General features: G+C 43.3%; 1 protein-coding gene across 3 annotated transcripts; it reads left to right on the forward strand.

Moving 5' to 3' along the window:
* Positions 1 to 115: 115 nt before the first annotated feature.
* On the forward strand, positions 116 to 21,621 carry smoc2 (SPARC related modular calcium binding 2). 3 transcript variants are annotated; one of them, XM_076891869.1, is made up of 13 exons: positions 119 to 551; positions 6,090 to 6,252; positions 8,139 to 8,245; positions 8,449 to 8,548; positions 9,871 to 9,915; positions 12,089 to 12,169; positions 12,910 to 12,984; positions 14,523 to 14,709; positions 15,737 to 15,819; positions 19,609 to 19,708; positions 19,949 to 20,196; positions 20,896 to 20,930; positions 21,077 to 21,621. In XM_076891869.1, the coding sequence occupies exons 1-13, from the start codon at positions 477 to 479 to the stop codon at positions 21,098 to 21,100; spliced, it is 1,323 nt and encodes a 440-aa protein (XP_076747984.1). In that variant the 5' UTR covers positions 119 to 476; the 3' UTR covers positions 21,101 to 21,621. The 3 variants fall into 3 exon arrangements, with proteins under 3 accessions (XP_076747985.1, XP_076747984.1, XP_004559730.1); XM_004559673.5 differs by having other exon boundaries at positions 133 to 551; positions 12,122 to 12,169; XM_076891870.1 differs by lacking the exons at positions 20,896 to 20,930; positions 21,077 to 21,621 and having other exon boundaries at positions 116 to 551; positions 19,949 to 20,201.
* The last annotated feature ends 3,787 nt before the right edge of the window (positions 21,622 to 25,408 follow it).

Below are 25,408 nucleotides of genomic sequence, written 5' to 3' on the forward strand. Positions count from 1 at the left end.
TGAGCATCCTCACACCACTTTCTTGCGTGAAAGAAAAGAATACCTGACGTGTTTGACTACCAGCAGCTGACGGCGTAAGCTTACGCCTACCTGACTGACTAGGGGACCCGCCTGCATCCGATAAGGGATCTAGTCCACAGAATCAAGTGTAGCAGAAAAGGGGGTGTGGAGAAACGAAGTTGAGTTAAAGAGAGGGAGAAAGAGACACCGTGGGAGGGGAAAAGGTCAGGGACACGGGGGGGTTTATCGGACTGCCAGAAATAAGGAGCGTGTCTACACAAACGGGCTGGCAGACGAAACCAAGGAAACGACGTGAAATACACCACCGACCCCCAGTGACTTCTTCGAAAGGACTGGTGCGGATTTTAAACAATTTTTGACTTCTCCCATAGACAGTTTTGCGCCTAGGTGAACTCCTGCCAACACGATTTTGGACCGTGCGTAATTTGGAGAGTATATTACCACGCTGCGTCAGGATGCGCATCTGTCCACTGCTGGTCTTCCTCTGTCTACAGTGCGCTGGAGGCGTTCAGAAGTTCTCCGCTCTCAAGGTATGAGGAGGCACTTAACTCCCGGAATGAATGTCATTCAATTTCATGAGTAAAAGTTGTTTTAAAGGGAAAGGATGTGCTTGTGCTTTCTATGAATAAAATTCCAAAATTCACAATCTGGAAAATATTTTTTAATATAAAAGAAATAGTTCCTACACACCCTTTTCTTAAAAGTCAAGCTTCTTGTGATCTATTTAGTCTAAGAATCTGAAATAATAAAATAGTCAATACCTATAATGACGCATTTGAAGTCAATTACTACTACACTGTGCCACATTCTTACACCGAAGTCTGAGTCTGAGGTTATCTTGCTCTAAAAGAAGTGGGCTGTATTAGTCGGATGTTTTATATGAGGCAGAAATCCATTTTAGAGCTCAAGAGAGCATCAACTAGAGCTGTGCACTGAGAAAATGGCTCTGTGTTTTTTGTCAGTCATGTAAACTGAGCGCCACAGCTTACAGAGTGTTGGCACAGCAAAGGCTACAGGTTTGTAAGCAGTTGGTGGGTGTGCAGCAGATCCTTTGCAGGTTTGGTTTTGCTGCTGTAACCTGCCTGCCAGCTTCTCGGCTCTGCTGCCTTTCTGTCTGGTTTGCTCCTGTTGTTCTAGTTGCTCTTCAGAGGTTGAGCTGCCGGGATCTTCTGCATTAAAGCACATGGCATTGTTTACAGCAGCATCCTCTCCATCTTACATTAAACTCTGACAGAAAGTGCATCTTCTGGGGAATTTCATGGCCATGATCAAGTGCAGGTACAGTGCTAAAGGACACTTAATAGAGAGTGGAATGTGCATTGTCAGAGGCTCCCCCTTTTGATTTAGAGGCTGATGTGACAGCCACCTCTCCCAGCACCAGTATTTATGGTTCTGGAGAAGATGCCTCGGTATCCAATTGGAAACAAATGGCCATGAGTTGTTAACCTTCAGGTGAAGGGTCGGAGATCCTTTCTGCCTGACGGCACTACAGAGTTGTGGAATGTGGGAGGAAGTGTTGTACTGAGCAGATGCTTCACTGAGTTGATACACACAAACACACACACAGACCAAGGCTACAGATAATTAGTGTGAGGAGCGTTTCTCTATTTGTGCCATGGTTGATACCATTTACTGTCATTTAATAGAAAGGTTACACAGGTGTAGCTGTGTTTGTGGTTGTGTGGATATGACACATTATCTGCTGTGCTCTGGAGACGAGTGTAAGAACGAGAAACTTCTCTACTTTGTTGCGTGCCTCAGTTTAATTTTGTTTCATATTGTGTGCCGTACCTCCCAACACGGGCTAATCAGACTGTCTTTAGTGGAATAACACATGAAACTTTCTTATACAAAGAAGGTTGCAAGTGATTAATGGCTTATTGTCTAACATATACAGGAGAGACCATTACTAGTTAAAAGAAAATGTCTTCATGTTATATTTTGTCCATATTTGAGGTCAGACAGGCAGTTAAATATATGAGATATTTGCCCAGGGTTATTCATGAGACCAATTTTTTCCATTGTTTATGGAAATATGAAATAGTGTGTGAGAAGATGAGGGCACACAGAATAGTGGCTGCCTCATTTTCAAATCTTTATGTAGAAATCTTGATCTAACATGGGCCCTGTTGCCCCCCAAGTGCTTTCCTAAAATTTTCCACCTGCTCAAAGAGGCGGGTTTCTTTATCACATGACTATCACTGGCCTTTTGCGACACCTCCTTTTCTTTTTAACATCTTTCAAAGCAATTAAATGCCTTTTTCCTTTGATTGAGTTAGTAGGCTGGTTAAAGGCTGACACTTTCTTCCCTTTCCACCATGCTGGAAACTAATGATTCCCTTTGCATCCTAGCATCCACACAGGAAACTCCCGGCAAGGGCATTTAACACGTTTGCCACAGCTCTCAGCTGGGGCCCCCATTGACCCTGTGAGGCTGTGGTGTGAGGGGCCTCTCAAGGCGCTGGAAGCAGGGGCCTCCCAGCCCAGAAGGCTCTTATCAGCCTACAATGCGCTCTCTGCTGGAGGTTCGCCTCCTCCATACCCCATTCAATCCCACAATGCCGTCGAGCCAGGGGGAGGTAATAGGATTTGATTTGTATGCTGGTTGATCTTAGAAAAAAAAAATTTCCCTTACACTCCACCCGCCTCGCCCTCTCTTGCCTGTCTCTTGTTCTTTTGCCAACCTCCTGTATTATTAGAGCAGATGCAAAAAGCATCTTCCAAGAGAGATCCCACAAAGAACAAAAGGAAAAAATCATGAGAGAGGCCAAATAAAGAGAAAGGCAAACAGAGAAAGTGAGCGCCAGATGTCTGCAAGTAGACGGGAGTGGGATTTGAGCAATAAATTGATTTGAGTCAAAATGCGTGTTCAGACTTGCACGAGTCTCCTTTTATGATAATTCAGGGTGGAAGTCTGTGCCGCATGTAGCTGAAGCAGAGGCCATCCATCACTCTCCACCATGTTCCTGTGCAGGATGATGGTGTCGACTCAGAGAGGCTGGAATGAGACATCAGGGGAGTGTCGGGGCTCTGCCTCAGCCTCACCCATCCATCACCACAGGCAAAAAACACACAGAGATCTGTAGCAGAGAGCTAACTACAATTAGGTGGACACAGGAGGAAGAAGCCCTCAAAGCACCATTAGTCTCCAAAGTTTCTTCCTCTCCCTCACTTTCACATCTTATTTTTTTGTACTTCCTTCAGTGTGGCCAACTTTGAAACGACTTAGAAATAAATACTCGGATGTCTGAAACTGAGTCTGGGTGGTTGATTTCATGGGTGGCTGATTTCATGATTTCAACTGTGTTTTTCCATGCTGCGTTCTTGGAGCTTCACTGTAAACTTGCTGGAGCTTGGCACTATGCTGTGTGTGCTGGAGAGCAGACTTCTAGCAGGATGCTGAGCCGCTGAATGACTCTGTTTGCGATGTCAGTCTGCTGGCTGGCAGGGGCTAATGCTGGTGTAGTGGCAGTACATTGGCTGTGGCAAGTGCTGGACAGTCACCACCAAGTGGGGTTGGATGCTCTAAGACACCATCAGTGTAGTAATTGGCTTCAGAACTGTCTGAATGTGAAGGGGGAGCTATGAGAGACTTTCTGTGTTGAATACGTATGCCCTCCTTACCTGTGTGTGAAGCTAGTAGCACTGGAGAGAAGAGGAACAGAAGGAAGGGAGGATTGTACTAATGGGACTCTGTCAGTTAAATGCAATGATGCAAATAATTCAAACAGCTGAGAGATGCAATGAGGGAGTGGGGGCAGGACATGTAAGATCTTGTGTTTATCAAGAGCGAGCCAAATACATAAGCAACCAAAAATAGAACATCTTAAGTGTTTAGTTGAAGACAAAAAGTGCAGATGTTTGTTTCAAATTCAATCTTGATTTCACTAATATTTTATGAACAGGAATCTTCTGCACAGATCAATTAAATTCAGTTTCATTCATATAGCACCAAATTATAACAACCATCACCTCATGGTGGAGAGAAAACTCCAACAATCACACCAACTCTCCATTAGCAAGCACTTGGCAACATTGGGAAGGAAAAAGTCCTTTTCAGCAAGAAGAAATCTGCGGCAGAACCAGGCAGCCATCTGCCACAACTGGTTGGGGATAAGGGGAGGAAGACAAGACAAAAGACACGCTGTGGAAGAGTGCCAGAGATTGAGAATAACTGATGATTAAATGCAAAGTGGTGTATAAACAGAGTTAGAAGATGTGAGAGAGGAGGAAATGTTCAATGCATCATTGGAAGCCCCCAGGAGTCTAGCCCTAGAGCAGCATAACTAAGAAAGGGTTCAGGGTCACCAGATCCAGCCGTAACTATAGGATTTATCAAAAAGGAAAGTTTTAAGCCTGATCTTAAAAGTAGAAAGGGATCCAAAGTGGGAGCTTATTTGACAGAAGAGGGGCCTGAACGCTGAAGGTTCTGCCTCCCATTCTACTTTTAAATATCTTAAGAACATCAGAGCTTGGAGTCACAGCAAAGTGTTCTATATTGATCAGGTATCAATTAGAGAGAGCAAACATATAATGGATAATTTCCCCAGTTCTGCCTTAAAAGGATAACTGTTTGATGATTTGTGACATGTTATTACAGACAGTAAGAGTAAGACCTCTTGTTTATTTCAGAACAACAGACTATAAATGAATGTAGCCCCAAAAATCATCTCCATCTACATTGTGACACTGTATAAAGCTTCTTGTCTTCCTCGTGACAGTTTTATACTTACCCTTCGAAAATCTTTGATTCATTCCAACACATTCATCTTCCCCCTCACAGCTCCTTCTTCTAGTGTGTTTGAACGGGCCTACCATCTCTGATCTACCCATTGGGAGATTTATGAGCATGGTTGACAGAGTGTATCTGTGTTACCTCCCCCCCCCCCCCACACCTCCCTCCCACTGGCCCAGGGCAACTTTACCTTACCTGTTAACCCTCTTCCAGGTGCATGCAGCCCTGCAGCTCTGCCTGTCAGAATGCGGGGGGTGGGGAGGGGGAGTTGCCCCTCCTCCTCCTCAGTATATTTGTAAGATGTCAGACACAACAAATTTTGTCTTTGGCATTACCACAGCCTTTTTAGCAAACGGTTTTTGCCACAGATTGATAAGTGGGAGTGGATGAAAGTTCCCACTTGTCTGTCTATCTGTCTGCCGTATAATAGATGACATGCAGAGATTTTTGGGGTGTTTGTGAATCTAGGAAAATTAGAACAAAACAACAGTGTCTCATATGTGCAATTATTTCTATTAAAAGAGGAGACAAAAGTTCACCGAGGTATTTCTCTGTGGATAAGACTGACTGAAAGTGCACCTGCATCTGCATGAGTATCAAGTTTGTTTGTTTTTTGGGGTTTTTTCAGTCTGCCCAAAGTGAATGAATCATGCAAACTTTATGAAGCCGCTCACACTGTAGCAGCACAAACCCCGCTGACATCTAGTTTATTCAGGTACCCATTCGCTGTCTTTTAATTCATTGTAGCCGTCACAGCTTGTTGCCACCCCCCACCTTTTCCACCACCACGGCCCCATTGTGTGGCCTGGCGAGGGAGTTTCATACCGTGGTGGCAGATACAATGGTGGCATTGACACAGGTGATCCGATGCGTTGAGCCTGGATTCTCCTGTCCTTGTTCCTCTTTTCATGGCTGAGTAAAACATCCTTAGCAGTGATTCCAGGTGAATACCTGTGCAGGTGTTGGCACAGACAAAGAAAAGAGGAAGTGTTAGTCAAGTCCTCTTTAGCCCTTTAGACAAAGACAAAGCACAGCTGCACCTTTGCAGATTTGCAGCAACACTGCCCCATCTTTGTGTCTGTCTTGTACAGATTATCAGTGTCTTCTTGCACTTGATTTTTAATAATAGGCATTTTTTTTTCTGTTGTAGCTTGTTTTCACAAAAATACATTTTGCTCCATCAGCACCAGCTCCCAGCCTTCCTAAATTCCTCAAAACTCCTACCTGTTGGTGTGCAGATTAAAATGTTTTGGTGCAGAGTACACTTATTCCCAGAAATGGCTCATTTAGCAACTGATTTCTCTGCTTATCTCCTCCCTTCTCACTTGTGCAGTTCCTGCGGGTGGATCAGGATAAGGATTGCAACATGGAATGCAGCGGAGCTCCTCGCAAGCCCCTGTGCGCCTCCGATGGCAGGACCTTCACATCGCGCTGCGAGTACCTCCGAGCCAAGTGCCGCGACTCCCAGCTGGAGGTCAGCCGAGGGCCATGCAAAGGTCAGGTCATGAGTCACGCTTCATCGCCGCCTGATGCTCTCAAATGCACAGAGGGGGGTCACAGTAGAAACTTGTGGGTTAAATTCATTTCAGCATAATTGATTCTTTGAGTGGTGGGAGGACAAGTGGGTTTGACACTGTAGAAGTGGGGGCTTACTGCTGCCTGCGTGGTTTTATAATTTCACACCATTTGTGTGATGAGAGACGCATCATTAATTTGACAAATCATGAATTATTTTGATTACATGAGTGATTTCCTCATTTATGGAAATTGCAGAAATATCTTGACAAATCGTGACAAAGATTTCATCATCCTGGATGTAAAGCTTTATATATATGATAAGTTGAAGAGAGGGAAAGGGAAGGAGAGCCTGTGAGGTCAGGAAGCTCACACACTCTCTCATTGTTAGTCGTTGAAGGAAGGAAGAAGAACCCATACACCCCAGTTCTTCAGCCCCGAACCCTTTCACCCCTGCCCCACAGGCTCACTCTATACTGCTAGTTCATCGCTCTGTAGACTGGGGACAATGACCCATTCTTACCGCATTACATTAGACCTCTAATACAGGGAATGTGAGCAAAAAAGTTTGCTTAAAAAGAGGTGTCATATGATGGAAAAGCATTCCACAATTTTATGCCCGTGCTGGGTTTCCATGGCAACGTCTCTAAGCGGACATCTGGATGTGGCGGACAGTGCCGGGACGCAGAATAGAGGATTCCAGCCAGGAAGCTGAAAGGCACGAGGGTCCATGAAAGTCGTATTGTATGCGTCAATAACATCGGGTCTATAAGAGTTTGGACCCCCCTACTGCTTCTGGATAGGGGGGCGGGGGGCGGAGTATAGACACAGCAACAGCACCCGAAATAAACCGGAGGTCTCGCCTTGCCTAAAAGCACAGAGATGGGATTGTGCAGATGGTGAGAGTGGCACCACATTTGTTTTCTATCACTGTGCTAGGATGATTCAAGTGTCCTGTCATTTTTTCCAGTCAGCTTTTTGGTCAGAGCCCCCTGGAGAAGGATGATGGTTTTGGGGTTTTCCACTGCAGCTAACTTTAGAGCTCCTCAATTCACTGTTTTCCTCCCTCCAGAGCATCCAGCATCTTGCCTGCTCTCCTCACCAGTCAGCAAAACGCACACACACAAAGGGTGCACACTAGAGTAAGAGAAAGCAGTGCACATGGCTAATCTACCTAGAAGCCATGCTGGCAACAAGACTGCCATCAAACTGGTGAATGTTTTTAAACTTGGCATTAATTATTGTTTCAGTGCGATTTGAAGCCCATCCAGCACTTTGCAGTAGCTACTGCATTACACTGAGTTACCATCAGACTCATTTGTACAGCTGCTGCTGCTGGCCAGGTGAGATAAAGCAGCTTTGGAAGACTGGTTTGAGGGATGTGCAAAAACTGGAGGCACACTTGGATGAAAAGTTGCTGAGTTTGAGAGGACAACCTTGGCTGAACCTCTCAGACGGTCGAGGTTTTTAGAGGAGAGTGAGGCAGACTCAGACATTAAGGAAGGGTCAGGTTTTCCCCGTGCATCAGCCCTTTTCTTGGGTGACTGGAATGTTCTTACAAGAGCAGCATGAGCTGTCTCGCTCAGTAATGGCTTTACCACCAGGCGGTGTGCAGGCTTGCCTGACTTGTCCTAATAAGAGTGGGGGTGTTGGTTCTATTCCCAGCCACACAAGTATCTGCTGCTTCCGAAATGTCTTGAATTGTTTCCCCCTCCGTCGCTGCTCTCTCCCTGCATGTTTCTTCTATTCTTCATCGTCTGTAAAATTCGACATCTTCTTCTGACTTTTTAAGTATGTTGCTTACATAGTTGTGGACCATAAGAAAATAGCGTGTCTAGTGATTTTGCTGATTTGTGATGCTCCTCAGATACATCCAGATGTGTAGCAGAGAAGAAGTACACAGAGCAGCAGGCCAAGAAGCTCTTCCCACAGGTCTTTGTGCCTGTTTGCAACCCTGATGGCACGTACAGCGAGGTAACGAACAACACTCTATGAATTATATTAACTTTACTGCACAAGCCAAAGCTAACAACCATACCAACAGTCAACATTTTTCTAAAAATTCTCATTTGTTCCGCACAAATAAAACTCTTCTTTCATTTCATTTGATTCTAACATGATGGGTTTCCAAATGCAGCTTGTACTGACTCTGTGTGTGTATGCTGTTTTGATTGCAGGTTCAGTGCCATAGCTACACTGGATACTGCTGGTGTGTTACCCCCAATGGCCGGCCAATCAGTGGCTCAGCAGTGGCCAATAAGAAACCTCGATGCCAAGGTCAGTAAAACCCAAGTCTTTTCAGATTTGCAGTTCTCAGCTCTTGGCATCTAATTTTGTAATATGCTTGACGTATGACACTTGGTTTCAGTAATTCAGTGTAGCAATGATGATAAATCAAAGTCAGCACAGCATAAAATGGCATTTTATGTTTGTGTGGGGGTGTAGCATTCAGTCCTGTGGGAAAGCGGTCAGCGAGTGGACTGACGGCCAGAGGGTTCGAGGGCCATACGAGGACTGAGTGTTGCTCAAGGCATGGGGCGTTAGTAAAAATAAGCCTGGCAGAAAATCTGTGCTGCAGAATTGAGAAACGAAGTTCAGCTGCGAGGAATGTAAATGTCACTGGAGGGTAGCATCTGCCAAACACTATGAACACTGCTGTTAGCTCTTTACAGATGTTGGATGTGGTTTATCCTCTTGAGATTCATCACAGGATGTAAAACTTGTACCCACCATTGTACTCTATACTCTTTGGTTAACTTACCTTCACTGTCTACACACAGACTATACATTGGTCTATTTTCATTTATAAATCAATAACTGAATTGCCACCATTGTATCTAACTTCCTGTATGTCACCTAAACAGAGTAATTACAGCCTCCGCTCACAAGCCTTTATTACATTCACTGTTCCCTCACCACATACAGAACTTGGGGAAAAAGCATTTTCTTACAATGCTCCTTATACTTGGAGCAAATTGCAACAGGATTTGAAGCTGTGCAGTTTAACTGAACTCAAGGAATTTAAACAAATTCTAAGGACAAAGGAGAAAAGATTACTGGATGGCCGTTCCTGTTCATGATGTGTTATTGTTACTGTCTTTTTAGTTTTAGTTGTATTTTTCCAGTTAGCTGATTATATGACGTGTATGTTTTAACATATTTAAAACAGGTCAGTCTTGAAGATGACGCACTGTCTCTCCCATTGTATAAGTAAAGGTGAAATTTAAAAATATCAAATCCCTTTGCATCTAAGGGGCTGCCTTGTAGTTTGTTGCTGTCTCAATAGTAAGAAGCCTGCAGAAGTAATATTTGCTGCAGCAGTGTTTCTGCTGCATTTGGCAGGGTTAGGGTTAGGGTATGGGGGTAAGCTGATATGAAGCCTAAATATTTCATAAAACACATTCCAGCTGACTTGCAGCGTGTTACTTTTAAATTAGGTGGCTTTAATAAAAGTGGGTAGGGGGTTAAGAGTTACCGTGTGTCAGCCTATTTTATTCTTAAAGCGTGCCAAAGATTTCCAATCTGTTGTCTCTGTCAAAAAGGAAAAATCAGCAGCACGGTTGTGAATGTTTAGTTAATTTGAGCCTTTTGCTTTTCAGGATCAAAGCAGGAGAAGACAACCACAAGAGAGCCTGGTAAATCAGGTGAGAATTCAAGAAAAGTTCCCCCTCATAGGCACGCTGGCTCCTTGGCGATGCATGTTTGCTTTTGTGTTTGTTCGTGTGCATGTATGTACCTATCAACGCTGGCACTGAGAATGTGTGTGTGTGTTCCTTTGTATCTGTCTATTTGTCTTCATCTTTGTCAGAGATGTTCAAGACAGGTCGCCTGTTTAGGCTTGCCTCACTAATATTTTGTCAATTCATGAACGTTCGAGCTGCCTGAAGGCTGATATAAAAGCAGTCTTGAGTTAAGAGTGTGTGATAAACTTTGCACACCACTGGCAGCTTTGGTGCCTATAACTTGCTTGTTGTCTTTACCAGGCAAGCAGCAGGAGCAAGACCGGAGGACCGCTGACTTATCTTAAGTTCTCCTTCACTAACCTCTCTCCATTTTGGTTCCTTTTTCAGCCACAGTGTCATAAGATACAGCGAAATGTTCACACTCAAGTCTACTTTTTCTGTGTCTCTCATCAAGCATCTTCCCTCTTCCAGATATACAACCACTAAGCTTCCCTGTGACTGCGCTCCAAAATTTGTATAGCTTTCTCATCTCTTAAGAGACAATTTGTTTAACTGCTGTGATTTGACTCACAAAGAGTACAATTTGGGTTCATTCAGATTGACTCATTATGTGATTGTATGTGACAGTGCATGGTTGCATGAGAGAGAGAGAGAAAGTGTGTGCACATCCACTTGTGTTTGTCAGATGGGTTATTCCTGTCAGTGTGACATTCATGTCTGTGCCTCTCTCTCGCTCTGTCTCTCTCTTTCTCTCTGTGTAAACAGTCTTGGGTATAGCGTCTGTCTGAACCCAGCCAAGTCATTACGCATAGATCAAGTGGGAATGCAAAATTTGAGAGAGGAGGTGGGATTGTGGGAGAAGGAAAGAGGGAGGAAAAGAGGTGGAGGGGTTGGTTGTGGTTCAATCTGAACTGGTTGGATAAACAGGGTGGTGAAAAGCAGAATAAACTGTAGGTTTGTGGTGTGCCAGCGCTCAAAATAGCAGTGATTGCATCAATATTTTGATTCAGCAAAAGCCCATCAGTAAAAAAAAATAAAGAAAAAAGAAGCCATTTCACAGCTGCCTTTGCAGCATTTCTTAAAGTAGGAAGAGATGTGCACTTAGCATTTTGCAATAAAGCCATTTCTGTTACTTGACTTAACAAATTCACATGCTGGAATCATATGCAGCTGACGACTGACAAACAGCAGTAAAACTAATGCCATATGACCACAAATAGCACGGGGGTTTCCTGGCACATGCTTAAAGAGGTGTTACAGTCATGTAAAAGGCCACAAAGTAAAGATAGGCCATTAGTGGTTTATCATAAATCCAAATCATAAATGCACTTTTTGAAATGGCATTTCCATCCTTGAAGTGAGCAGAGTAATAACACGTCTGCCTCAGTTATTTACACTGCACACAGACTCTACGTATTTTTATCCACCTTACGTGTTTGAGGAGATGAATGGCTGCCATAACTGTATTTGACTTTGCCATGGAAAGTCATTGTTAAAGAAAATGTATTTGAGCCTAATCCCTGTTTGTGGAGCCAACCATTAGAGATTCTCTGACTCATACATTAATGGGGCTTTACTTCAAGCAGGAGGAGTGACCAGTTCTGAGGTTAACCACACCTACAGCCATGGTTTCACCCGAAGCGCTCCAAAACCTCCATCGCTGTCTCTCACCACAAATCAAACAAACGGAGACCAAACAAACATACTCAGTTCTCCCGCTGTTAATTGGTTCATCTGAAACTTGGCTACTGCATTTTAACCCTCTTCTGCGCCGCCGCCACCTCCGCACAGCTTTCCTAATCCAAGTGCAGGAAATGAAAGATTGAAGAAGAACATCAGGGACAATCAGTCCTAATTCTCTCTTAATTTACTATAATTGATCAAAATCTGTCCTCTGTAGCACTGTGATCTCCCTCCGTTGCATGACGTGATACCATTGGAATATGTGACCACTACATTCCTAGCTTTCCTTTTCTCATATTGCAAGTCACATCTTTCAGTTTTCAGCACACGTGCAGCCTCTCTTGGTCATTTTTCATCCCTCTAACTCTGCTTCCATCCTTCTTGACCGGGCAATGTGCAAATCTCACATAGTTCAAGTGTTCTCTAATCTAGCGTACTCTCGTAATTGTAGTCTCCTTGCAAATATTCTCCATTCTAAATGCAGATGACACCGACCTAGTGATCGATCCTCAGCCTCCCGAACACGAAGAAGGTGAGCTGTTATTCATCAGACTGTGAGTAAAAAATGTTTGGTCCTGTGCCTGTGTTTACTGACATACCGCTGACTGACTCAAAAGAAAAAAACCCTTAAATGGGCAGAAGAGCCTGCCCGAGTCAGTTACAGCACCATGCTCCAAAAAGGTCACTGTGGAAAACGTTATAGTAAAACACTGTTTTGTAATGATGAGATATGATGAAATTTTTTTTCTTGTGTATTGTATACAGCAAGTGAAGCATATTTCATTCTAAAGCATAGTCCAACAGTAGCATAAGAAAATGAGTCATTAAATTAGTATTATCGAAATCTGCCAGAAATATTGAACTTGTCAGTTAAATAACCAGCAGCTATGCAGTAGCAGGAGGATGTGGTACTTATATATGTAGAAAAGTTGCTTCCCACGTTTTACTTCAAAGATAAAGAATGGAAAGCTGCTGCATTTGAGCACTTTTATAACTAGTTTATATATTTTTTGAGCAAAGTAGCGTTTTACGGCGTCACGCTAATGCGATCATTTGATAAATAATAGATTCTAGCCTACCCACCCATCTTTTGATGCTATAACTCTGGTCACAGCTTTCATATGCAATTTATTATCCGCATCCACTGCAGCAGTTTGAGATATGATAACCTTCATGTGCATTTTACAGGCTGTGAGTTTTGGTTTGCTTCAGATGATTTACGAGCATGTGTTTGACTGAAGCTAATGAAGCTGCCTTGGTGATTTCTTTCAGATAGCAATTCCCAGTACCCCACTCTGTGGACGGAGCAGGTTCGCAGCCGACAGAACAATAGAACCAGAGCACCATGTGAGTTTTCAAAGGCCGCTTTTTACTTAATGATGGCGAGCGGGTGTTTGCAAACCTCAACTGAAAGCCCGCTGTGTTTTTCCAGCTTGTGTGAGCAATCGTGGTTTGAGGCTGTTCCTGTCTTTTAAGGACAGATGGCGGGTTGTGAAACCAATACATCTTGGTGTTGGAGTGCGTCAGGCTTTGAGGATCTGCTTCTCTGTGGTTCTTCTCATTGCAGCGTTCCTGTAAATATCCTCACATGGCACGGGCAGATGATTTTCTGTCAGTCGGCTTGGTCAATCCTGCTCTCTTTTTACAAACACGCGCGTTAAGCTCAGTTGTCTCGGAAATGTGCAGCTTTTCGTAACAAACAATAGTATTTTAGGCTGGCCTAGAGACGAGAAACTTCTGTGCATGTGTGCATTTCTGTGTGAATCCCATTATCATAATTTACAACCAATAAAAAGCTTGAGAAATGCAGCATTGATGGTTTTGATTACCACATGCTCTTTGGGGTATTGGGGTGAAAAAAAACCCCACCCGCTCCAACAAAGAGAGCCCATACGGAACAACTGGAGCGAAGAAAGTTGGTTGAGAAAGTGGGGAGGCATTTCATTTGGTCTCTTTTGTGTGGGTAAAGATCTCTAATGAAAATAAACAAAGAAAAGGGATATCCATAATCCTGCAGAAGCCTGCGAGCCTTGAGGCAAGCACCGAAAAGAGGAAGAGATAAAAATCCCTCATGGCCAGAAGAGCTCTCCTTCCATTCCTCTGTTTAATGCGGCTGCTGTGCAGGAAAAAAAACGTCTGATTAGATCCTGGTGAGGCTCAGTAAAATCCCATCAAGCCACTTCATTTTCTGTATGTATGGATAAAAGACAGGAACGTGCACTTTTTCAGGGGAATTCTGAACATATAAACATATAGGTCTGTGGTACTTTACAGTATCCTGCAGCTATGTGTCGGTCTGTGTGGGTGTTTGACAGCATAGCCCCAACTGACCACTGTGCTGCCTTTGTCCTGTCTGTTTCTCTCGCTGTCACACACATCCACAAAGGGCAGTTGAGTGTCCAAATATTTACTTAACTTGGGGCACGGGGAGCCCGTGCTTAGTCATTAGCCCGTTAATGTCCGTAAACAGTGCCATGGGGGGCTGATATAGCAGTCTACACACCCTGTCTCCGAGCGCTCGTCCTCCACCCCTTTGTCTTCTTCCTCCTCCTCCTCGGGGATTTGCAGCAATGGTTAGAATGGAATGAGAGAGCAGCTGCATGCGTTTTGCTTTTATACAGAAATTAATTCAACCATAATGCACGTTGTATAATTCCAAATGTGGTTGCCAGATCTGGTTAGGACTAAGTCCAAATTTAAACTTCAAACATACCCTCTTGTTCATATCAAATGTGCCTCTCTGGAGTGAGTGTTTGCCAAGTCACACAACCCAGACCATCAAAACAAAAGCTCAGGTTATAGACCACATGCATGTGTGCTTACGTTCTTGTGACCAATACGCTAATACCTTTGCTGATTCCTATATAACCTCTGATCTTTCCCAGCCTCGTCATGTGACCAGGAGAAGCTTTCTGCCCAAGAAGAGGCAAGGCAGCACAAGAACGACGCTGTATTTGTACCAGACTGTGCCCAAGGAGGACTTTACAAGCCTGTCCAATGCCACCCCTCTACTGGCTACTGCTGGTGTGTGCTTGTGGATACTGGACGGCCCATACCTGGGACCTCTACAAGGTGGGCAAAATATCACCTACAAAAAAAACAACGTGGTATACAGATATTTGCACCTTTATGTGTGGTACTTAATTACCCTGTGCAAATATCCTTGGCATTTATTGCCTTGTTCTGTGTGGGAAACAAACTAAAAAGTTGCTACACAAAGCAGGTAAGTGATCATTAGCCAAGCTTAACAGAGCAGAGAGGTCACAAGAAAGAGAATCTGCTCAACTAGATGACCTTGCATTTTGCCCTTTGGCAAGCATCTTCTGCATTAAATGTTCTAAAACTAGATTTGGAATTATCTTACAACAGGTCTTAATATCTGCAGGCTCTCAACCCTGCAAACTTTGAAAATACTGAAAAGAAGCTCTTAGAAAAAAAATAAATTTCAGAGATTAAAAACAGGTTTTCTATCAGGGATTTGTAAAACTGCATAAATGTCAGACTTGTGAGATTGCACGTCTAAGAACACACATGGACATCTCCATTGCTGATGGCGCAGAGTGTCTCGGTGGTCTGGTGAGTGGCAGGTCATAGGTCAGTGAGCCTGGCAGACTGGAGAACTGGTACACTCTTATTGAGCAGCATGGCTGGGTATCAAATTAACAAGGCTCCAGGCAGAGTGCCAGACAGCACATTAGCACGCATATGGAAGCATGGATTTTCTTCATTGTCCCAGGCCAGCTTTTGGCCCACTTGCACAGCAGCAATCTGGGCTCTGCGACGGAGACTGTGAAAGCTTCCTTGTGTCCCACGCTCCCTGTCTCCCACACTTCTATCTCCCTTCCCATTTCTATCCTCATACCAGCTCCAAATCCTTCCCCTCTTATTGGATGTGTTTCACAGCCCCTGGATTTGCCACAAAACAGTTATTTCTATCCCTAAGATTTAACTGCAATGGGTAATTGGAAAGCATGGGAGTCCTCTCTGACTTTACAGTAAAGATAGTTTCACTGTTATTGACAGTCCCTTTCACCCATTTCCCTTGATTGAACAGATTTTGTATTTATTTATTTTTTACGTGGTGCATTTTCTGTCACAGGTATGAACAGCCAAAATGTGATGGCAATGCTAGGGCCCACCCAGCTAAACCTAAGGACCATTATAAAAGCAGACATCTCCAAGGTAAGTTTTTCAAAACTGGACTCGGTCTCTGTTTTTTCTTTGTGTCCAGACCACACGGGGATGTTCCTCTGCAGCCTTCCTCTAACTGCTGCCTCGTTTCCAAGGTTGTGATAACAGTGCAACTATGCGTGTGTGTAAAACCATCATTAGTGCTGTTGGTCAAGGAAACGCTTGTTAAAAAGTTGAGGATTGCCAGACCCTGCCCTTCGTTGGTCAATAAGCAGGGAGATAGGGACAGATTGGGGGAGAATTCATCTTCGAGTGACATGGAAGCTGGAGCATAGTGGGATGAAAGCAAAGAGGTGAAACAGCAGGGAGGTGAGTGATAATGGATAATTGGATGCCAGAGATAGGTGGTGATCATGGGATTGATAACAGTGTAGATAACTATATTGAGGGCAGAAGATCACTTTGGGGGTGGAGGTCATGTAGCGGACTTAGTTACAGGTGAAACTCTGCTGGTGCTGGGTGCATATAGTATGTGAATGTTACTTACAAACATATAGGGCTAAATATTAATTAAATTACTGCATATTTCATTATTTTTAGGCATATTTAGAAAACAAACTACTTGCCAATACATTACTGGGCCTAAGCACTGAGGGGTTTTTAAGATGTTTTTCAGAGTTAAATTAGCTAATGTGTTACATTATCCTATCATTCACTGTTTTTACACACAAGCACACACATGCGCACAAAAAAGTTGTTCATTCATGTTCCGTAGGCTAAAACATTTGGCTAATTTATTGCTATATGTAGACAAAGTTAAAACATGATTTGGTGCTGCCTCACTTTCTCTTCATGCTGGAAGTAGGACTTGAACTAACAACTTTCTGCTGGAGACGCTAAACAGAATCAGGTCTCGGTAACCTGCCAAAAGTATCTGACTTACATGTGTCACTTTGGAAGGAAAATGCAGCTGCAGGACTCTTTTCAAGGAGACTTCTGCCGTGGTTAGTAAAATTTGGAAAACTGTCTCATGTCCAGTTTTCCTAAAGCAAGGGAGATATTACATTAAAAATAAGTCAAGTTGTAGTTAAAGTTGTTGTATGCACGTGGATCTTAAAATGATCTTCTTGCCCTGTGATGAAACTCACATTCAAAACCACACTGAGATGACTAAACCATTTTTAAAGATGCGCCAGCTTTCATTCGGCTGCACTCGCTTTTTTTACTCATCACGTAACTGCACAACTTGTACCTCTCATTAAGCCAAAGATAGGTGAAGTAGAGATACAGCGTTCAACCGCTGCCTACAACCAAATCACAGTTTAAAGATGAATGGTGCTTGGCTAATTTGCAATTTTTTTTGGTGGTTTAGTAAACATGTTAATAGTCCAGCAGCATGTGAACAGAGCCACCACTGTTCCAGTCCTCTCCACAACTGTTTATGTAAGAGTGCGCCAGGCCAGAGCTGAGCTCTCTGCTCGCAGGTGCTGCGTTTAGCAGGAGAGCAGCACTCTGTCTCTGCTCAAGCATCAATGATTCTTGTACAGTTAATATAAAACAGAGGGACATAGACAGACATAAATGGTTGGTAGACCACCAAATGCTATTCATCTTTTGCTTTCCAGAAAGTATGCGGTGGCAATGGGGGTAAAAAAAGAAAAGAAGAAAAAGCAGCGACGCTATCCCGTGAGAAAGACCCTAAGACTGAAACATTATGTCTCTGCATGTGTTAAGTTGCACAGACCGAATTTTAAACCTGTCAAAAAAAATCTGCACCTGATCAGTCAGTATGCTCATGCAGTAAAAAAAAAAAGAAGAAGAAGAAGAAGAAAAAAACGTAGCATCTTGTTTTCTTTATGAGCAATTGCGTCAATGGCTGTAAACCGTGTTACTGTACGATCCAGGTATAATTATAAACGTTGCCTTCACATTGCTGCAACCCATTTGCTGTTGAAGAGCTGGTGTTGAGAGGTTTATGGGGCGAGACTTGAGAAAGGAGCAACTTGCCCAGGAAGAGCCAGGAAAGTAAAGCTGAGTATTTGGCTAACTCTATCCCCGCAGCAGGCTCATGGGACAGCACTGGGGCAGGCGCTGGGAGCTGCGGCCGCGAGTGCTGACAGGGCTCAGCCCCATGTGGCTCCGTACAAAAACACTGCTCCTTACTGACAGTAACGCACAGGCACACACATGTAAACACGCACTTACACGCCAACTTTTTACAGGCCGCAGATATATGGAGGCTTGTGAATGGTGGTGCAGCTCTTTGCGTTTCAAAAAGAAAAAACATTGAAATCATGAAGGCTTTCTCAACCTGATTCTGTCCTGCAGCTGTCAAACTTTGGTATTACATAATTATAATTATTATGGAATAAGACAGCAGCCGTGTACTGCTGCAGCCTTGAAATGGACGGAAAATGGCCAGACACAATTTCCCTCAAATGACAGCAGGCACATTCGTGTCCTTCCCTTCAGCTAAACAGTGTCCAGACATACAGAAGCCGATCTGTCCCACCCCCACAGTGAAAGCACTGCTGCTAAGAGGAAACGACTGAAACATTACATGATGGCTTCCCTCCCTGAATGAATTGCAGACGTGCTAAGATTCCTGCAGCATTACAGAGAGCGCCGGTGCTCTCCATGAAAAACACTGAGCCTCAAACAAGTCTCACTGCATCCCACGAACCTCTCTTCATTTAGAAGCCAGATAAAAAAAACACTTTGCCTTCTGAGGGTGCAATTATTTGACTGTCTAGACTAATTTACCACAAGAAGGTCCACAAGGCACCATTTTGGCTATTATCAGGTGGGTCAGATATTTTACTGGGCAAGAGCCAGGGAGGGCCTACTAAAAGTTAAGTACAAGTCTGTTTAACGTGTAAAGGAGACCGCGGAAGAGTTTGGATGTGACTTTTTAAAACCTTGGTCTCGGTACAAGCTGCTAAAGCCCTGAAAGGTGGAGCAGAGGCTGGATGTTTATGCCGATGCTGGTCGCCACCTGTTAGAGACGCAAAGCATGCTATTATCTCCAACACAGGAGAATCGGGCCCCGCAGGCCTGGGCCATAAAAAAAGCAGAAAACTATGGACAATTTCTTCTTCTCCAACGGCGCAGGGAAACAAGATTGTGAGAAAGGAGAAAAGAGCTGGAATCCCTCAGGTCTCTGTAGCCTTCAGCTCTAAAGGAATAACTTTGGTCTCCTCACCCTTAAAATGGGCTCACAGACAATTACTGTCATTAGGGTCATTCACCCAGTGTTGTTCTTCATTTTAATTTTTTCCCATCAGTCTGCATGCGATAATGCTTTACTGTTAGTTTTTACTGGGTGGATAATGACACATTTCACCCTATAGGTTCATGGTCTGATTATATTGCCATTCTCTGTCAGTCATTTATAGAGTAACCCCGCCACACGTTGAACATCGCGTTCTAAATTTTGTCTGTTGCTCTCTGCTTGGATATCTTTAAAGCAAACACCTCAGTAATTAGTAAAATCTTGTTAATAGTAACAGGTATGCCTATACCTGTGGAAAGAAAAAACACTGCACAATGATTGGCAGGTTTCCTCCACTCCTCCACAGGAGGGGAGCTCTGATTCTTTATTGGAGCAACTGCGAGTGTCCTGGGTTTCTTTTCTCTTTTTATGTGACGTCTACATTAAAACTACGCCGGCTGTTACATGACATCCCTCCCCAGACATTTATTGGGCCACCTATGATGAGAGCATTTAACATTATTGCAAAGCTTTTTTTGCAAGAGAATCTCTTTGTTTGCACACTCGCTTTCATACAAGGGCATAATTCCTGCTTTCACACATCGATGTATCTGTGGTTGATTTTCCAGGCTGTCCCGGGGCTAAGAAAACAGAGTTCCTGACAAGTGTTCTTGACGCGCTGTCGACAGACATGGTGCACGCTGTCACAGATCCAGCATCTGCGGGAAGGTATGACATTTCAAAGTGTGTATATTCATGCTATGGTTAGTTATGGATCAGTGGGTTCAATCATTCACCACAAACACATAAATGTATGCCACTCACCAATTTTGAGTGCACTGAAAAGTGGGAAAAGCTTTTTTTCCCCACTGAGAGTGAGCGACTGCATTTCACTGAGTTGTTTTTTAGTTGCTGCATAAAGAGAGATGTGATTACTTGCTGATAATCTGATTTGTACCTGACCTTTAGGGTGGCTGAGCCAGACCCCAGTCACACCCTGGAGGAGAGGGTTGTCCACTGGTATTTCAGTCAGCTGGACAAAAACTCCAGTGGGGACATTGGAAAGAAGGAGATCAAGCCTTTCAAACGCTTCCTGCGCAAGAAGTCCAAGCCAAAGAAGTGTGTTAAGAAGTTCGTGGAGTACTGCGACATCAGCAATGACAAAGCACTGTCTCTTCAGGAGCTCATGGGCTGCCTTGGGGTGACCAAGGAAGAAGGTTAGATGAATGTAAACTAATCACCCTAAATTTGTGCTACATAGTTTTTTAAACCTCTCCTCCAAACGTTATTGCCCAGTAATGGGGCAACGAGGCACCAGAAAGATTTTGGGTTCATCCATATGACAAAGTGATGCACAAAGGGCAGTTATAATCACATTTCAAAAACAAAAATCCAACAGCAACATGTGACCTACGCCAAGTGATGACATAAAGCGGGGTGGGCAACTCCAGGCCTCGAGGGCCTGCAGGTTTTAGATATGTCATTGATCCAACGCAGCTGATTCAAATGGCTAAATGACCTCTTCAACATGTCCTGAAGTTCTCCAGAGGCTTGGTAATGAACTAATCATGTGATTCAGGTGTGCTGACCCAGAGTGATATCTAAAACATGCAGGACACCGGCCCTCGAGGCCTGGAGTTGCCCACCCCTGAAAAGAGTAAGCTAAGTTGTCTAATTAGCACTTGAATGGCATAATATAATGTTTTACAGCACGCTGTACCAGAGTCAGCTGGAAAACAATAGTTTTTAACCAACTAAAAACATTTAAGTGATAATTAGCCAGCTAGCACCTAGCTACAGTACTTGCAAATAACAGAATCCACTAACAGCAGTGCTTAATTACGCAGCACAATTATACTCTGCAAAAGTTTCTCCATAATACTTCAAATTCATGTCACGTTTCTTTTATCCTAAAGGGTCCATACCAGGAGAAGGCTTAACCAGTAAACTAGTAAGTACACTCTTCCTTCATTGCATATTTCCAGCCTAACTGAAATGTTATTGTCTCCGGTAGTGTTGACTGAAGCAGTCCTTAAAATGTGTATTTCTGAAAAAGGGGCACATTCAAATGAAGTAACTTCAATTTCCTCTTCCTAGAATCCCTCAAAGAAGCAAGGCTAAGCCCTACAACAGTGATTTCCCCTCTCATCTGGAGAATCCGCCCTCACCAATCGGCAAATGGAAACCATAGTATTTGCACTTTGTACTTTAAAAAAAAAAAATGTAAATTCACTTTGTAGAAATGAGGTATTTAAACAGACTGCTGAATCTGTGAATTATGTAGTTAGCTTTTTATGTCCTGACAAAACAAAAAATATTTAACACATACAATGTATGTGTCCTTTTGTGTCTAAAAAGTGTACTTTTGAAAGTTGTCTAAGTTTTCATGTTTGATGTTACATTTTTGTGCCCATTTCTCCCCAGTTTACTTTTCTTCTTGTATTAATGATATCGAGGTGTTTATACTGATCGTTTCCTACACAGCTACAATAACCTTACCATCTCTCACGTACTGACCTATTTCATCTTTTCCTGTACTTTGTAAAGCAGTTTGCAAGAATGTTTGGAAGATGCATCATAAACAACATTCTACATGTTCGCATATATTCATGATTACTAGAAATAAAGAACTCTTTTATATATTTTGCTCCTTGTGTCTGCTTAATGTGTCAAAGAGGAGGAATCAGGTCAGCGACTTTCTTTGGATCCAATTAGTCTTCTGTATTTTCCCTCGTTATATAAATCTTGTAATGTCTTTGCCATTTTGTCTTTTCTTGCTGTGTCTTTAATAAAACACCTTGTTGACACAGTGTTTAAGAGCCAAGTATTAGTCATACATAGCAGAGGTCGTGTATCATCCCATTTAAAGACAGTTTTCCAATTCCCCTAAGGCAACGTTGGAGAATTGAAAAAAATAGATGGTACTGTTTTACAGTTTTGTCATATTGACTGAAGACAGATAAATAGACTATTCTCAGCTCTGTACAGTATGAGTGCCCATTAGAAGGGCATTATATGAGCTTCTGTTTGTGTGCACGCGCATGTATGGTTGATTATGCTATACTTAAATGTAAACCCAAAGAGTCAAAATAAAGTTTCAATAGATTCTTTGTTAAGAAACAGCTCTGAGCTCAGAGCAGCCGTGACACTTTACACTACTGTACATTGTTCCTGCCTGATTATTTATTATGTTGAGGCTAAGTGGTAAGCTGTGGCTTTTCACACATACAATCCTCTATAGGGCTCAGCGGCTGACCTCAGGCTGACCTGCTCACTCAGGCTTATCCTCTAATTTATGATTAGCACATTGCTCTCCTTTCTTTGATATAATCCGACCCAATGGTCTGGTTTTAACACCACAGGGGAACCAGAGGAGAGATTATAACCGATGGTGGATTAGCTATAGATAACCTACGGCCTTTTTAAGTCCCCTCTCCATCCACAGCAAAGGAAAAGTTATATCTGAAGCAACAGGCCTAAAGTAGTAAGGATATTTAGATTTCTGTTTCCCAGAAACAAAGTATCCAACCAAGCCTGTCTATATATAATTTTAAAAACCACCTTTTGATTAGCTCCAGCCATCTGTGATGCTCTATGTACTAAAATACAATCTGCTAATTCTAAATTTCCAACCATGTTCCTGGTTTGTCAACCTGAAGGTGATGTTAGCACCATGCCCACGAAAACATTTGCTTTTCTCAAACAACCATACAATCTGTTAAGGTCACCATACTAGTTGCAGGTGTACCAGCAAATGCATCAACCTATAGCAAGCCAGATGTCTGCTACCAAAGCTCCGTCCCATAACCAACACAATGCTAGAGCTTTGTTGTGTAGTTTCTACTCCCCTGGGCTCAAATGCATGTAAACACAGTTTATGATTTGGCTTCACGTCAAGGTGTGGTTTTCCGAATATGTTTCCCTGATGGCTTGGACTTTTGCCTGAACTGATGGAGTAGTTGAAGAAAGGCATCCAAACCTTTTGGCCCAGTTACCAGGACCTTCTCACAGTTCCCCCCTCCTCTTCTCCTTAGTCGTGCTTCCTCACTTCTCTCTTTCGCATATGTGCAAACACACTCCCTGAGCACAGAGATACCATTGAGCGTGATTTGTGGGCACAGTTTGTGTGCTTTAATGGGCAAGAGGAGGCACCCGATCTTACTGCTGGCAGGCCCTGCGGGCTGTGGACTCATGAAGAAATTACTGTCAAAAGCCATCAGGGCTTTAATAGCCTCTGGCCCAGCCATGGCTTCCCCCTGGCCTTCAGAGGGGGTTCTGGTCTGTGGGTAAATAGCATGAGGACAGCGTGCACCCTGGGAGCCTCTCTCTTACTGCTTCCCCAGCAGTCCAGCCAGTATGGCAGAGCACGGTCTGACATTACACTCAAGAAAATGAATTGCTAGAGGAGGTGTGACTTTTTAATGAATGGGGTGCAAACGAAAAATAAGCAGCATAAAGGACTAGGTGAATTCACACAAGGGGCCTTTTCATACTTTACCTCCCCTCTGAATAATTCTTTTTGCTACAGTGGCTTAATTAGTGCAACTTTCTTAGTGGTTGTTTGCTTTCATTATACAATTTAAATGGGATTACTTTGTTCAAGTAAGCATAAATTGTGTGTACTGTTTTTATTGGAGCCTAAAGTGAGCTTAGGCAGGGTGAGTCCATAGAGTGTATGAGTGCATTTGGGAGACAAATACATGCTAATGCTAAATAAATAAAATAGGAAAATAGTGGTAAGTAGATTTTCTTTCTCCTTCATACAAAGACAGACAATCTATTTCCTATTCATACAGCTTTCTGTCATAATGTGCATCTGGAAAGTATTCACAGCGCTTCACTTGTTCCACATTGAGTCATGTCACAGCCTCAGTCCAACAAATTAAATTAATTTTTCATCTCAAAAATCTACACACGATATCCCATAATGCTTTAAATTTATTCTAAATAAATCATATATAAGATCTACATAAGTATTCACAGCCTTTGGTCAATACCTTGTTGACGTACCCTTGGCAGCATGAACCTCAAATTATCTGAGTATGACACTACAAGCTTGGCAGACCTATTTTTGGGCAGCTTCTCCCATTCTTCTTTGCAGACTTTCTCAAGTGCCATCAGGTTGAATGGGGAGTGTGGGTGCGCAGGCATTTTCAGACTTATTAGCAGAGATGTTCAGCCAGGTTCAACACTGGGCTCTGGCTGGGCCACTCAAGCACATTCACAGAGTGGCCCTGAAGCCACTCCTTTGTTATTTTAGGTGTGTGTTTAGGGTCGTTGCCCTGTTTGAAGATGAACCTTTGAGGTCCAGACTGCAGGTTATCATCAAGGATGTCTCAGTACATTCATCTTTCATCTGCATTAATCTTTCCCTTGACCCTGACTAGTCTTCCAGTTCCTACTGAAACATCCCCACAGCATGATGCTGCCACCATGCTGCTTCTCTGTAGGGATGGTATTGGCCAGGTGATGAGCAGTGCCTGGTTTCCTCCAGACATGATGCTTGGCATTTAGGCTGGAGAGTTCAATATTTGTTTTATCATACCAGAGAATTTTGTTTCTCGTGGTCCAAGAGTGCTTCAGGTACCTTTTGGCAAACTCCAAGCAGGCTGTCATGTGACTTTTACTGAGGCATTCAATTCAATTCAATTCAATTTTATTTATATAGCGCCAAATCACAACAAAAGTCGCCTCAAGGCGCTTCATAAATACAGAGAAAAACCCAACAATCATATGACCCCCTATGAGCAAGCACTTTGGCGACAGTGGGAAGGAAAAACTCCCTTTTAACAGGAAGAAACCTCCGGCAGAACCAGGCTCAGGGAGGGGCGGCCATCTGCTGCGACCGGTTGGGGTGAGAGAAGGAAGACAGGATAAAGACATGCTGTGGAAGAGAGACAGAGGTTAATAACAGATATGATTCAATGCAGAGAGGTCTATTAATACATAGTGAGTGAGAAAGGTGACTGGAAAGGAAAAACTCAATGCATCATGGGAATCCCCCGGCAGCCTACATCTATTGCAGCATAACAAAGGGAGGATTCAGGGTCACCTGGTCCAGCCCTAACTATATGCTTTAGAAAAAAGGAAAGTTTTAAGCCTAATCTTAAAAGTAGAGATAGTGTCTGTCTCCCGAATCCAAACTGGAAGCTGGTTCCACAGAAGAGGGGCCTGAAAACTGAAGGCTCTCCCTCCCATTCTACTTTTAAATACTCTAGGAACAACAAGTAGGCCTGCAGAGCGAGAGCGGAGCGCTCTAATAGGGTGATATGGTACTACAAGGTCATTAAGATAAGATGGGGCCTGATTATTTAAGACCTTGTATGTGAGGAGCAGGATTTTGAATTCAATTCTGGATTTAACAGGAAGCCAATGAAGGGAAGCCAAAACAGGAGAAATATGCTCTCTCTTTCTAGTCCCTGTCAGGAC

This window comes from Maylandia zebra, linkage group LG13 (genome assembly GCF_041146795.1).
Source record: "Maylandia zebra isolate NMK-2024a linkage group LG13, Mzebra_GT3a, whole genome shotgun sequence".
Lineage (NCBI taxonomy): Eukaryota > Metazoa > Chordata > Actinopteri > Cichliformes > Cichlidae > Maylandia > Maylandia zebra.

Coding starts and splice junctions, on each gene's coding strand:
- smoc2 (XM_076891869.1), top strand. CDS start 477: ATGCGCATCTGTCCACTGCTGGTCTTCCTCTGTCTACAGTGCGCTGGA. Junction 6,253..8,138: donor CAGCCGAGGGCCATGCAAAG/GTCAGGTCATGA, acceptor GATGCTCCTCAG/ATACATCCAGATGTGTAGCA. Junction 9,916..12,088: donor AAGAGAGCCTGGTAAATCAG/GTGAGAATTCAA, acceptor TCGTAATTGTAG/TCTCCTTGCAAATATTCTCC.